At 38.0% G+C, this 13035-nt stretch overlaps 2 protein-coding genes across 3 annotated transcripts in view; one reads left to right on the top strand and one right to left on the bottom strand.

Moving 5' to 3' along the window:
• Positions 1-6914, top strand: part of LOC135324872 (exosome RNA helicase MTR4) — a 48583-nt gene extending 41669 nt beyond the window's left edge. Inside the window, exons 23-27 of the mRNA XM_064501880.1 lie at positions 39-144; positions 1428-1484; positions 1893-2055; positions 6201-6305; positions 6636-6914. Of these exons, the coding sequence (XP_064357950.1) occupies positions 39-144; positions 1428-1484; positions 1893-2055; positions 6201-6305; positions 6636-6688 (484 nt within the window). The 3' untranslated portion in view covers positions 6689-6914. The remainder of the gene's footprint in view (positions 1-38; positions 145-1427; positions 1485-1892; positions 2056-6200; positions 6306-6635) is intronic.
• LOC112995756 (phospholipid phosphatase 1) overlaps positions 6869-13035 on the bottom strand; it is a 72718-nt gene continuing 66551 nt past the window's right edge. For both annotated transcript variants that reach the window (XM_064501882.1, XM_064501881.1), the window contains exons 5-6: positions 9246-9422; positions 6869-7242 (exon numbers count right to left, since the gene is read on the bottom strand). In XM_064501882.1, coding sequence (XP_064357952.1) covers positions 7117-7242; positions 9246-9422 — 303 coding nt within the window. In that variant the 3' untranslated portion in view covers positions 6869-7116. The remainder of the gene's footprint in view (positions 7243-9245; positions 9423-13035) is intronic.

Genomic DNA, 13035 nt, shown 5'->3' with positions numbered 1-13035 from the left:
TAATGAGTATTTTCTCTAAGCTTTCTTCTCTATTTCAGTGCTGATGAACTACTCCTGACAGAAATGATGTTTAATGGTCTCTTCAATGACTTATCTGCAGAACAGGCAACCGCACTACTAAGCTGTTTTGTTTTTCAAGAGAATGTGAGTTATGGCTTGAATTTTTGAATTCTAGCACTTGGTGCTTTTAATTCATTTCCAGAAATTGGTCATAGCAGTACAAGCCATCCTATTTTTATCCTTCTCGAAGGTGTTTCTGGCATTACCTCCCTTTGAACTAATCAAAAGTATTGCAACCTTAGTGCTACAGTGTATTCCCTCATGACTAACATGCTGAAAGTGGAGTAAAATTGCAGCACTTGTGATGCATCTCTAGCTGTTTCCTTCTTATGCAATGAAACAATATTAACAAAGATTCTCAGCACCCGTGTGCTAGTATGTAGGTATGTACACACACATCTGCGCACAAACATCCTGGGAATTCAAAAGGTAGAATGATTTCAAAGCAGAAGCTTAACAATATCTGCTCCTTACACTGTGGTGAGGGTATTTTTAATTCTGAGACATGTTCATGTTATGTTATTCATGCCTGTTGATGGAAATGGCAAGATCACGTAGAACTGATATCAAAAGAGCTGTTAAAAAGACCATATATTATGAAAAGCAAAAATATGGGCATTTACTTCTGATGCATTTTTTTCCCCCTTGCAAGCTATATGAAAGTAGTAACATCAAGAAAACAAAAAATATATAATAAGATATCATTGCAGATGGCTAGCAGGATGTATCACTCAAGTTGATTCTAAAGATGGAAAGTAGTAGATGCTAATATATTGTCCTTGGCTAGTGGAGGGGATGCGTATGTATGCCATTGTTCCTAAGCAACAGAAAATTAAATATGAGAATAAAATACTGTGGTTCACTCAACAGTAGTACTTAGTCTACACAGGTAGGACACAAAAATGTTGCTGTGCTTGAATCGTCAGTCTTTCTTTTATAACCATTGAGATTTAAGTTATTCTATTAAAAGCCCTGCTTTTTACATTCTTAAAAAAAAAAACTTGTAACACAGCTAAAGCAGCAGATGAGAGATTTCCTTCTAATTTTGGAAGTTCAAAACTCCCAAAGCAGGTAAATAGAGTGAATTTTGGTAGTGTTCAGAAAGCAGATGCTTTTTTGTTTGGTTTCTTACTGTTGCGATACTGTATAAAAAGATTTGTCCTTTGCTGTTGTTTTGGTTTGAGAAATGAGTGTTCTTGTTTTCAGGGAACCCAATAAATCTTAGGGTGTTTGATACCAGGTTTGAGAAGTCATTTGAATTGTTTAGGATGGCACTAGCACGTTATAACTTTTCTTTTTGCATCTAATCTGGTTTAGAGCAAATATATGGGAGTCCAGATGAGATAATTTAATATTTTCTATTTCAGTCCAGTGAAATGCCCAAATTGACAGAACAGTTGGCAGGACCACTTCGTCAAATGCAGGTAATCCGTCCAATAGAAATCTTACCAAACTCACTGTTAATGCTAACAGCAATAAAGCATGCGTATAATGAGTGCAGGATGAAGACTTGATTTTCAGTTATTAGTAAATTTGGCTGGCACCGACTGCACATGGTTTTGCAATTTTTAAAAGTGGGTTATTTTGTTTGCAATAAACCGTTATGCTAATTTAGAACATCCTTTAAAGGACTTTGTATAATAAGCCTGCTTACTACACTAAATTGTTAGTGCAGGCAGGCTTAAATAATAATGTAAGCTGTGGCTTACTTTCTGTTTTTGGAGAATTTCACACAGAAAAGGAAAGCTGATCTGGTATGTAGTACCTTTTCTGATGATTAAATATTTAATCTGTTTAAGCTTATTATAAATTTAAAATATTTTATTTTAAAGGAATGTGCTAAAAGAATCGCCAAGGTCTCAGCTGAAGCAAAACTGGAAGTTGATGAAGAAAATTACTTAAATTCTTTCAGACCCAACCTAATGGATGTTGTATATACATGGGCAAATGGAGCTAACTTTGCTCACATTTGCAAAATGACTGATGTCTTTGAAGGTATGTTACTTTAATCAAGTATTTTTTAGGAGGTGTGAGATGATGGTTGCATATGATATATGAAAATGTCGTATTTGAGTTCTGCATAGCCTTACAATAGATCATAATTTCTTAACTCAGATGTATTCAAGTATCCATTTCTTCTGTGGCTGAAATGAATTGGGAAAAGCTTTGTATACTAATTTCATATATCTTAATTTGTAGTTGCACTGTTGATGATTTAGAATCTACAGAAAACTTTTTAAAAGGATTACATCTAATTTTTAAAACTTTCTATAGAACTCAGAAATCCTAAGTATTGCAATAGGTGGTAATGCTCGTCTTCACTAGTTAGAGCATAACTACCCTGTTCAAAATGCTTCACATATAAAAAAAAGTTCAGCTCTTGCACTTTGTTTTCATTACAGTTAAGTGTTTTATTTACTTGATATATTGAAAGTTCCTCATGCTGTCTTAATGATGACAGAAGTGAGAGGTGGTAACCAAATCTCTGTTTTGGACAGGTCAGTATAACAGTGCAGTACATGTATTTGAAAAGTCTACCTGTAACCTGGCACTTGGATTAATTTGATTCATAAAGGTGGAATACTACAAACTGCCTCTTGAGGATTGATACTTAAGACTTTTCTTTATTTTAAAAAGTAGTACCACTTAGAGCTTTTACTTCCTAAAAAGAAAAAAACATTCACCTGAAAGTCAGGTTAGAATGAAAAACCTAATTTGCTCTTTTACTAGGATGGTAAGATGGGTGCACTAGTTTTACAAGTCTGGTGTGAAGACTGATGTTTGAAAACCGTTTCTGAAGTTATTATTGTCACCCTTGTTTTGCCTTTCTCAGATGCTTCCTCCATGTTTGCACAGTTGCAGATGGGAGCCCTTAAACAAGGGAATTCATGCATTTTGAAAATCCAGTGCATAGACCCAGGCACTTTCTAAACCAGCTTTCCTGTGACCACTGGGAATTCTAGGAGTCTTTGATTTTGCATTGAGCAGATTCCTCCTAGTGAAATGAATGTCTGTGACTTACGCTGTTAGAAGAAATTTTATCTACTGCAAGGCATCCTAAGTAGAGGAAAAACAAAATGGGAAGCAGTAGCTGGCTTTTGTTTTTCTGTCATCTCTTGATTGTTTGGAATACACAAAGACAGTAACATTTTCCATTTACCATATTTTGGTTAAGACTAGTCAATCAGCTTTGTCCTAGACTTTTTGGCATGCCTTCTATTGCTTTGAACAGTGCTAGCTCCCTCAAAATTAAATCTTACGAGCCTATTTGAGAAATTCAGCTTTTGTGGCAGGGGTTGATGCATGATTATTCCTTTCACTTTGCAACAGGCTGATTTTCTGTACATTGTCCAAAAGGAAGGAAAGCACTGCAGACTTCCAGTGCCAGTTACCCTTACCTTAAATGCAGTGTAGTGTTACAAAATTCCATGTCAGTTTGACATAGCCCTAAAGATTTCAAAACAGATTCCGAAAACAGAATTTAAAAAAACCCTACATATTGTGTCCTTATATGGACATTCAGTACAAACTTTCATTTAAGGTATTAATGCTTCCTGTGTAAATTTATGATGTGTTTGTTACCATGTGGTGGATTATGAAAGCCCTAAAAGGAGGTAGATTTTGCCTTGTGGGCAGTGCAGAATTACCAGTAAGGACTTGCTGCTTTTATAAGAAGTCCAAACTTAATTGTTGTGCACAAATGTAATTAAGTAGGCAGAAAGCTGTCCAACCTTTAGAGGATACAATGGAAGCTACCGGACATTTTTTTGAAACTAGCTTTTCATGACCCCGCCCCCCCCCCCCAACCGATTAAAAGTGCTTTCTGAAAAACTGTGCTCGTCATGGCTGAGAGACTGTTGTTCAGTTTTGTTCTGCTTTCCAGGCTAACGGGCACTAGCACAACTTTTTAGACAGACATCCCAAGTCTGATGGTGTGCCTCTACCATTGCTAGTGAGGAGGAAGCCTTAAAAATAGACGGAGCTCTGTTGTATTATCAGTGTTGATAGTGAAGTGTCTGAAACCCCTTTACGTTGCAGTAAAGTGCAAAAGCTTGTATTTGTGCAAGTAAGTGCAGGGTTTCCTTTTCATGTTGTAGCATAAGGCTGAGTGCATATTTGCTCCAAAAGAAAGCATCCTTGCTGCAAATAGGAGCAGTGTTGGTTGGCTAGTGAAAGTGAGTTGTCATTAAATTGAAATTTGTGTTGAAATTTGTGAAATTAGAACAGCTTTTTAAAGCAGTAGGGCAGAATGGCAAAACGGAACTAAGTACCCTATTAATCAATTCCTGAATGATGACTATGTTGCTTTGTGGAAGAAAGTACAGCTAATAGTAAATTATTCCCAAACCTTCAATTTTTTCATGTGCAACAAAGTTTGTCTGCAACAACCCCAGTTATGCTGTCTGTAAACAGCGTAGCTGTTTCCACTGGAATGAGTGAGTGTCAGGGTTGACCTTTTAAATGGAGACTAGCAGGAGCTTCACCAACGGAGTCAGGGCCTGCCAGAACGCAGCGTGGCTGTGCTCAGGGGAGCTGCCCCGGTTCACGCGTTTTGGATTTGTGTTTTGTGTCCAATAAACTCCACATGGTTTTTCACCTCCTGCCTTTGCAATCGTTTTTACAGACAGTTTTCCTCATACAAATTATTCTTACCGTAGAACGTGACATAACATAGTGGAACCATACGAATATTATTTTTTAGAAGTCTTTTCTCATGGGACAGGAACATCCTAACACAGTCACATCGGCTCTGTAGAATGGTCTTTGTATAGCCAGTATTTCTGCAGATACTGTGCTGTGTCCAGAGCAGGAACTGAGCCTATTTTTTTAAAACAGTTGATGTGTATTTTAGTATTTGGAGAGTTATTTCACATTAACTAATTTGACTCTAGCTGTGTGATGATGCTGGACAAAATGACCAAAGAGCATCCTGATTGCATTCCAATGTAACAACTTAAGCATTATGCTTATTGTGTGCCACTTGCTACAGTACATTGGGCTGTTTTGAGAAGCAAGTTGGAAAAGATGATGAATAGTTTCAAGCAGATGTTTTTAACTGTAGTAGAAATTAAGGTGAGAACTGCATTACAGGAGATATTTCAAGAGTGAAATTGTATGTACTTCAGTAAGCAGTCAGTTAACTTACTTGTATAGCAGCCCAAAAGATCAGAATGGAGAACTCAATTTCAGTTTAGACTATTAAGTACTTTCTCTTAGGAATTACTCTTAGACCTATTTTTTATTAAAAAAAACAGAAGTTTTGTAAACTGAAAGGGTAAGCAGGATATCAAGCCTTCATGTACCAGAAGGGTAGCAAAAGTTGTAACTTATTTCCCATACAGTTAAAACTACAGCTGTTAAGGTTTTTTTCAGGTAGCAGAGCAATAGATGATGAAAGCTGTAGTTTAGCTGTCTGGAATACTAGATGCAATCCTGGTGCCTTTATCTCAAAAAAAAAAAAAAAATAAAGTCCTGTAACTAGAGAATGCATGGAGGATGACAACAATGGTGACAGGCACAGAATTACTTCTGGAATTACTCTTCAGCTTGGACAAGGGGCTGGACCTGAGTAGGTACAGTAGTGGTCTACAGATTCCTGAGAGGTACAGAACAGGTATATAAGGTAGACTGTTTACTGCCTCTTCCAACAAATGGACTAAGGGCTATCAAAAAAAGCCATGAGAAACTAAGTCCAGATGGCCAACACAGGGTGATTCTTGAAGCAGCAAACGCAAATCTGAAACCTACATGCATTTGAGGGAAGTCTGGACAAGTACTTGAAAGCAATCCACTGGGAATTACAAAACAGACATAGTAAGCTCTAGGCTTCCTCTGAGCAGAAAATAGTTAGAGGCTGTGAAAATATTAGCAAAGAAGTAAGAACAGGACAAGCACATGGAGATGGCTTTAAGAAAACGGCTGATGGAAAAAAGAGTATTGTTAAGCAGAATACTCATCTAGATGGAACTTGTTTAAGGCATAGGGCTGTTCTTACACTCAGCTTCTAGAAAAATTCTGCAAAGCACTGGACAGAATGGTGAAGGAAGTATGGCCTTGGTCCAAACCAGGCCTAAGTAACTGAAGAATTGTGACCTGATGCAGTGGAGAACAAAATATGATCCCTCACTCTTTCTCTACAGGTAGCATAATTCGTTGTATGAGACGGCTAGAAGAACTGCTTCGACAGATGTGCCAAGCTGCAAAAGCCATTGGAAACACAGAGTTGGAAAACAAGTTTGCAGAGGGTAGGTATTGTTGACAACAACACACTTTTTGTAAAGAAAGACAACTTCCTGTTTTTGATTTCTAATAACTTAATGGAAGAGAGTATCATTGTTCTCTCTGTAAACAGCACCGATGTTAAGTCAAATTTACCTAAATAGGTATTTTTTTTGCTGCATGCTGACATGTACCATGTTTGTGACTGAAAACAGATGTAGAATGACTTCTGTTCAACTGCAGTAACACTTTCTCTGTTACAAAAAGGGTAGTTGTCTGTAACTATGCTTATAGCATATGGAAGCGATTGTTCTAGGTATCATTGCTGGACATTAATATCTTTTCCTTTTTGGTAGGGATTACAAAGATCAAGAGAGATATTGTGTTTGCTGCAAGCCTTTACCTGTAACTGAAGGTGTCTTCCAAAAACTGTACTGGATCAATCCCCACTCTCCAGCTGGAACAATTTTAGAGTTCAACTGGCATCAGCTGTGCACCTTACTTCCATCTCAAGTCAAGACATTTAGTTTTTAATTGTGTGTATTTAAACCATAACCATTTCAACAAGGCATGTACAAACAGCAGTATGTAATGTAAGTGTTACCACATTTTTAATAAAAAATTTACAGTTTGAATAGTTTTTTTTTTTTAAGCAAAAGCTTGAACCAACAGATATTTAAAGTTTAGATATACATAATGGTGGTAAATGTTACTATATACAGGTAAAGTGAGCATCCAAGAGCAGCAGCAGTCCCTTAAAGGCATTTATTTATATTACATAGAGACTTTTGGAATTGTTTTCTTTCAGAGAGCAAGAGAGTTGAGGTGGATCTTTCTTCATGGTTGATGATTGCTACCAAAGTGATTTCCATTTGTTGGAGTCTCATGTAGGGTTGTATGGGAATCTTCTTTTGGTTGAAACGTACATACTCTCACTTTGAAGAAGTCAGACACGTACACAACCTAAGTGAACAAATCAGTATTAAGCTTCTGCAGTTGTAAATCTAGAAACAATGGGCAAGTGCTTTTGTAGTAGCAGAAAGATAAATCCCATGCTCAAAATCAAAACAGATCAGAATATTACTTTGTTTCAAAACAGCTAAGAAGTCTCATCAAACTTCAGCCTCTCTCCCTTACAAAAGGGCTTCTTCTCCAGCTACCTGGTATCCCAGGTGACCACTTAAACAATTAATGGCTAAGCTGAAACCAAGGGTTGTGTTACTGCTTGCAACTGCTTTGTCAATGTCAGGCATTACAATAGTTAAGAGTTTGAATGGCTTTAGATTAAAGAGTAAGATGCACCTGGAATATACAGTTAAATTTATTCCAGAATTTGCATAGCACAGGGCAGAATGCAGACAGAGCTATTCATTCAGCTGAGCAAGAGTGTTCAGTGGCCAGTCACCATTATTCTCACAAACATCATTCTTGCTTGTGTTTCTTTTACAGCTAGTTGAACTAAGCTTGGATTCTTCTCCTCAGCAAGTCCCACAGCAGCACAGTGGGCTGACAGCATGTGCTCACAGCAGGCCCTTGCACTTGCCAGCCCAACTCTATTTTACCCTTTCCTGCATTGCTTTGAACATACCACCTCACTTCATCCTCTGACTAAGGTGCCTTGCTCTGCATTGCAGCTCTTGCCATCCTGTCTACTTCACTGAATCATATTACTAGAAGTGCTGGGCAAAGTAGTGCATGAAGTGCAATATATACGGGACATCCATGAAAGAAGGGCTATGTCAACTCTTCCCCTCCCACTTCAGGCCTTGGAATTACAGGACACAGTTTAAGGAGACTGAAGAAGCCATAGTCTGTAGTGAGAGCTGATTAACCTGCCTGTTCCTTCAGTTGCATTAGATCAGTTTCAGCTTCCACTTGGAGCAGAGTTGAGTGAATTCTGCATTTATTTCCAGTTGCTTCCACCTCACCTCTGTATCTATGGGTATGCAAGACTCCAAACCTCTCAGACAAGTGTTGTTTTCATTGTGCTCATTCTTGCACTACAAAACATCCCTTGTAGAAATCCTCTGAATTGCCAGCACCCTTCACGACGCTTTTCTTAATGATGATGTCCTTGTTTCTTCAATCCCTGCCCTTTCTCTTTCCCTGCATTCTTCCTGATACGAATTGATATTGTAGCAAACAGGAAGTCTTCAGTATCAGTACCTCTATTAATTCATATCTCTGAACCAGAAGTCTCTCTTCCTTGATCTGTCACTTCCCATGAATAAGTCAACCATGGCACTCTGGTGACAGCTTGCACAACTGCTTGGCTGCCACTAAGTGAAGCAGGCATGCAGCTCCAAATTTAGTTGGCTTCCTGTTACTTAGGATAACCTCCTGGACTCAGCAGTACTGCTAAGAGTCACATGCTGATTGTTGTGAACACCCTTTAACACCCAAATGATTTACAAAGAAGGGTGAAGGGTTTTAGTTTCCCCATCAGACAGAGAAAGAAGAAGGGGGGGGGGGGGGGAAAAAAGGGGGGAAATCCAACAGTTAAGACTATAGAAGCTGGCAGCAGACACCTCCATGATGTCCTTATCCTTAGCTTCTTTTGAGAGCTTACTGTGCCTTGCTTTCTTCACACACAGCTCTCCTCTACTATTATACTTGAGATTTAGAATTTGACTAGAAAAAGTTGTTGGTATATAAAGGCTACCCACCCAGGTGCTTTTACGCAGTTGGCCGTCTCCATCTCAGTTATCTGAATTCAACTCTTGCATAGGAACAATTTCATATTGTCTAACAGCATCTATCTCAGCATTGGCCAGGAGTCCTGCTACAGTATCCACAGTACTATTGCTATACCCAGTTCAAGGAGTTTTGTCATCCGTCTCCCCCCCCCCCGCAAGAATTTTCAAATCTTTAGGAAGACAGTAATGCTTTCCTCTGAACAAAGCCTTTAAGTCTAAGTTACTGCTTATAAAAGCAACATTTTGAAAAGCTCTTAATGAGTTACTTACAATGAGCACAGCTACCACTGCTCCCTGAATGAGTCCTGTCAAAACATCACTCCAGTGATGTTTGTAATCAGAAACACGTGAAAGACCCACATAGATAGATGTAGCAACAAGACCAAATTGTAGAGTAGGACGTACAAGTCTTGCCCAGTCTCCTTTCATTCTGGCCTGAAGGTAAAGCTAAGAAGAAAAGAAAAATGGTTATGAAATGCAGTAAATGCAGAAGCAGTTACGTAAAATTGTCTCAGGTGTGTTCAGACAGAGTTGAAATAGATATTCAGAGATGTGATTATGTCCACAAATGTTGTAAATGCTATGTTTTTGCAAAATTATGAAACAACTAAACAGTTAAATATGCTATGGCAGACTTTGATAGTCATTATTAATCTTGTAGTTTTATATAAAACTACTCAACACTATCATATTGATCCAGTATAGAAAAAACATACTATATTTGTACTAGTGTGACAAAAGGACTATTTTTTTTTTTTAGGATAAAGGAATGGTAATAAACAGAACTATTTATGGCTTAAAGAAAGAGATCAAACCATTATCTTACCCCTGCATTGATTATAGCTACACATCTTTCAGATACAAAGAATAGCTGGCAACTGTTTAAATGGACAGTCTTCCCAATATGGATACCTATCTATGCTCTAAAAGCTGGAAGCACATTAGCAGCTTGAGTATAGTAAAAGTTCACGTATACTATACATAGAGCTGATGTTTTTAGCTGAATACTCCATTCCAGCTACCTTTAGTAGTATCAACTTCTAGCACAGTATTTTAGCTGTAGTTGTAAAGCGTCACAACTAACTTGTATTCAATTACTGATAAACTCTAGAGTCATGCTCCTCGGTTGTCATTGCTGTGTTTCAGGTTTAACTTAACAGTCTATTCCTTGTCCTTTCTAGCTGCATATTAATATAACTTGAATTAGGCAGTAATTCCATTTTACTACTCTGGTAAATGAGTGGATGTATTAAATTCCCATTCTTTTCTCTCTCCTCAGCCATGCTATAGCTGTATTCCATGTATATCTATGTTTTTGCTTATGTTGATTCGTAAACTTATGCCATGACACCACAAAACATAATTTTATTACCTTCCCATCTAATCCAAAATGCTTTGTCTGCTACTTTACTCTGTCTAGGACAGAGACCTCGTACTTCAGCTGTAGGAAAAGCTTTTCACAGTCTAGCTGTCTACATCAGTCTACATCGTTAAATTTATTCTGAAACTTAATTGTCACCAAAAAAGGCAACATAGTTACCGTATTTATCAATGGGAACAATACAGTTGTAAATTATACTTAACATTTCAAGTATATCCTTTCAGTACCATCTAGGAACTTCAGGTCTAGTACAAGACCTTAACTGACAGTCTTGCAGTATCATAACAGCTAACTAAAACACCGGCTTCAGGCACGAAGACAAACACACTGAACTTCTGGTAAATCCCTCCATTGCCAACTTCAAAAGCCATGGCTACCTTGAAGAAGCATTACATTTACAATGTCAACACATGCATAGAGCATGCACTGTACATGCAAAGGTGCTACTTTCCAAAGTAAAACATCTGGGGAATGTTTAGTTGGTTTCTCAGAGTAACTTACATCATAATTTTGGCATACAGAATTTTTCAGCTATAAATGGAGTGTCAAAAAGATCAACCATACCCATAACTGGTTCCCTTTAATAGCAAGGTCAGGTTGAAATCAGACTCTGAAGAAGCTACAACTAAGCCTGAACTGGAAGGTAAACATTTCCTGTAAGTAGTGGGCACTCTGCATATATCTGGGGGCCTTAATTTCACCACTGGGGCAAAAGGGAAAAATACTGTATAGCCACCTTAAAAATTATCTGTCATACAGTTCTTTCAACTTCTGTTTGGGAAAAGGTGTTTTAAAGCTCTTACATTGATATTACCTCTGGCTTTACTAACAGTAGACCAGAACGCTGCTGGCATGTGTGATGGACCAGAAGTGGGTCCTTGGAGCACATGCTGGTGGTCTACAAATCACCAGCCAACTCTTTGATACTGGCTATTCTTTCCCCTTTCCCCTATTCCCACTAAATTCTGCTGAAGACAGCTGAAAATATCTTGCTGTAGTAAGTTTTTTCCACGTAAGCATTTTTTGTAGTTGGCAAAGACATTTTACAGTCATATTAAGAAAACAGTTATGTAACTGCAGATAGATAGATGGGGAAAATGGCTTTATTTCTAAAGGAGGGAGAAGATGGGGAAAGCTTCAAAAAAAAAAAAAAAAACTTTTGAAAAATCTGATTCATAGAGACTTTTATTCCACATGACAGCCCACAGAAGATCTTTGAATTCCCTTAAGCAGCACGTATTCAGGGCAAACTTCTGAACTTTTTTTCTGCCTGATAAAGCTGCAAACAAGAAACCCTGATGTAATATCTACATGAAAATTTAATTCCTGCATTATGAGAGTAACCTCTGTAGTCATAGCTAAGATCTGGAGCTGCTCTATGACCTGTAGAAGGCATGCAATTAACTATAGGCTTTACACAATCCTAGATGTTTCTTGCAGACTTGCACAGCATCAACTCCAACAACTCTGGAGACTCCTGAAGCCTTTCTTGCACCCTCTACCTGTAGGCAGATTTATATTGTTCCAAAAGTAAGTCTACAGAAGGGTGAGAAATACCACAGAAGTGTCAGTGTGACTGATCACTGCTGTATTTAATTTCAGAAGTAGCAGCTGTTCTTCTAGTTACAATTGTGTTTTCTGATACTGCTTGTTAGATTGAGTCATTTCTCATAAGCCAGCTACTGCAGTGGCAAATTCCATGGTATTTTTAAGCAGGTAGCTTCAAACTGATACTACTTTTAATAGGCTCAGGCCTCTTGCTCCCTGCCCCAAAGACTCTTCCTGCCACCCTGACTCACTCATAGAAAGACAACAGCAACAGCTCTGGGTTGAAACAGGCCAGTAATACCGCATAGGAGAATAAAGCAGTTTTAAAGGAAAATAAAGAAATCAGCTCTTGCCTTATAGCTCCATTAAATATAAGGCAAACTAGATACCAGAAGTATGACCAAAAGAGTCCTTTATGTAATATTATATGCATAAGGTAGCTTAACACCAGGACACATGTATTAAACATATTACTATTTTAACCCTACTGACTAATACAGGGCAACAATTCCGGACCATTTAGAGAATCCCTGCCTCTTTATGAAGCATGCCTCTGCTTTTCAAGCCTCATTTTACTCCTCTTTGAAGTCACTTACAGAGCAGGCATCACCAAGGGAAACAGAACCAAATCCCTACTGCCCTCACCTCGCCCCCAACCCCCCTGAGTCTCTCCACTAGAAAGGAATAAGCTTCCCAACTAAAACCTTTGAACTACTGAAGCAGCAGAACCATCACAAAAAATCATCTGGTAATACTACTGTAATGCCTGTTCTCAAGAGGATTCAGCATTTCACTTGTTGCTGAGAAGTATTTGTGATGCTATCAAGTTTCCTTGAATATAGTACAAGTGTCTAGAGCTGTTCTGGTAATAACATGCTTCTATCAAAGACAGTTATTTGACCATACAATCTTCCCTGACATCCTGTTTCTGAGAAGCTCTTTGATATTTTAGAAATAGTATCCTTCAAATACAGTCTCTTTCTTCACTCTTCATCCATCCTCCTGTTTTTAATGTTTGTTTTAAAGAGTACAAATAGACTTCATAGAAACTTTCTTGTAATAGGATAAAATAATTTCCAGCATTTTTTTCACCAGCTAATGCTTACTCTGTAATGAAAGTATGTTCTCTAC

The sequence above is a fragment of the Dromaius novaehollandiae genome, chromosome Z, assembly GCF_036370855.1.
Source record: "Dromaius novaehollandiae isolate bDroNov1 chromosome Z, bDroNov1.hap1, whole genome shotgun sequence".
NCBI classification, from domain to species: domain Eukaryota; kingdom Metazoa; phylum Chordata; class Aves; order Casuariiformes; family Dromaiidae; genus Dromaius; species Dromaius novaehollandiae.
Note: the sequence above shows the minus strand (reverse complement) of the source record. Positions and strands in the feature narration are given on the sequence as shown.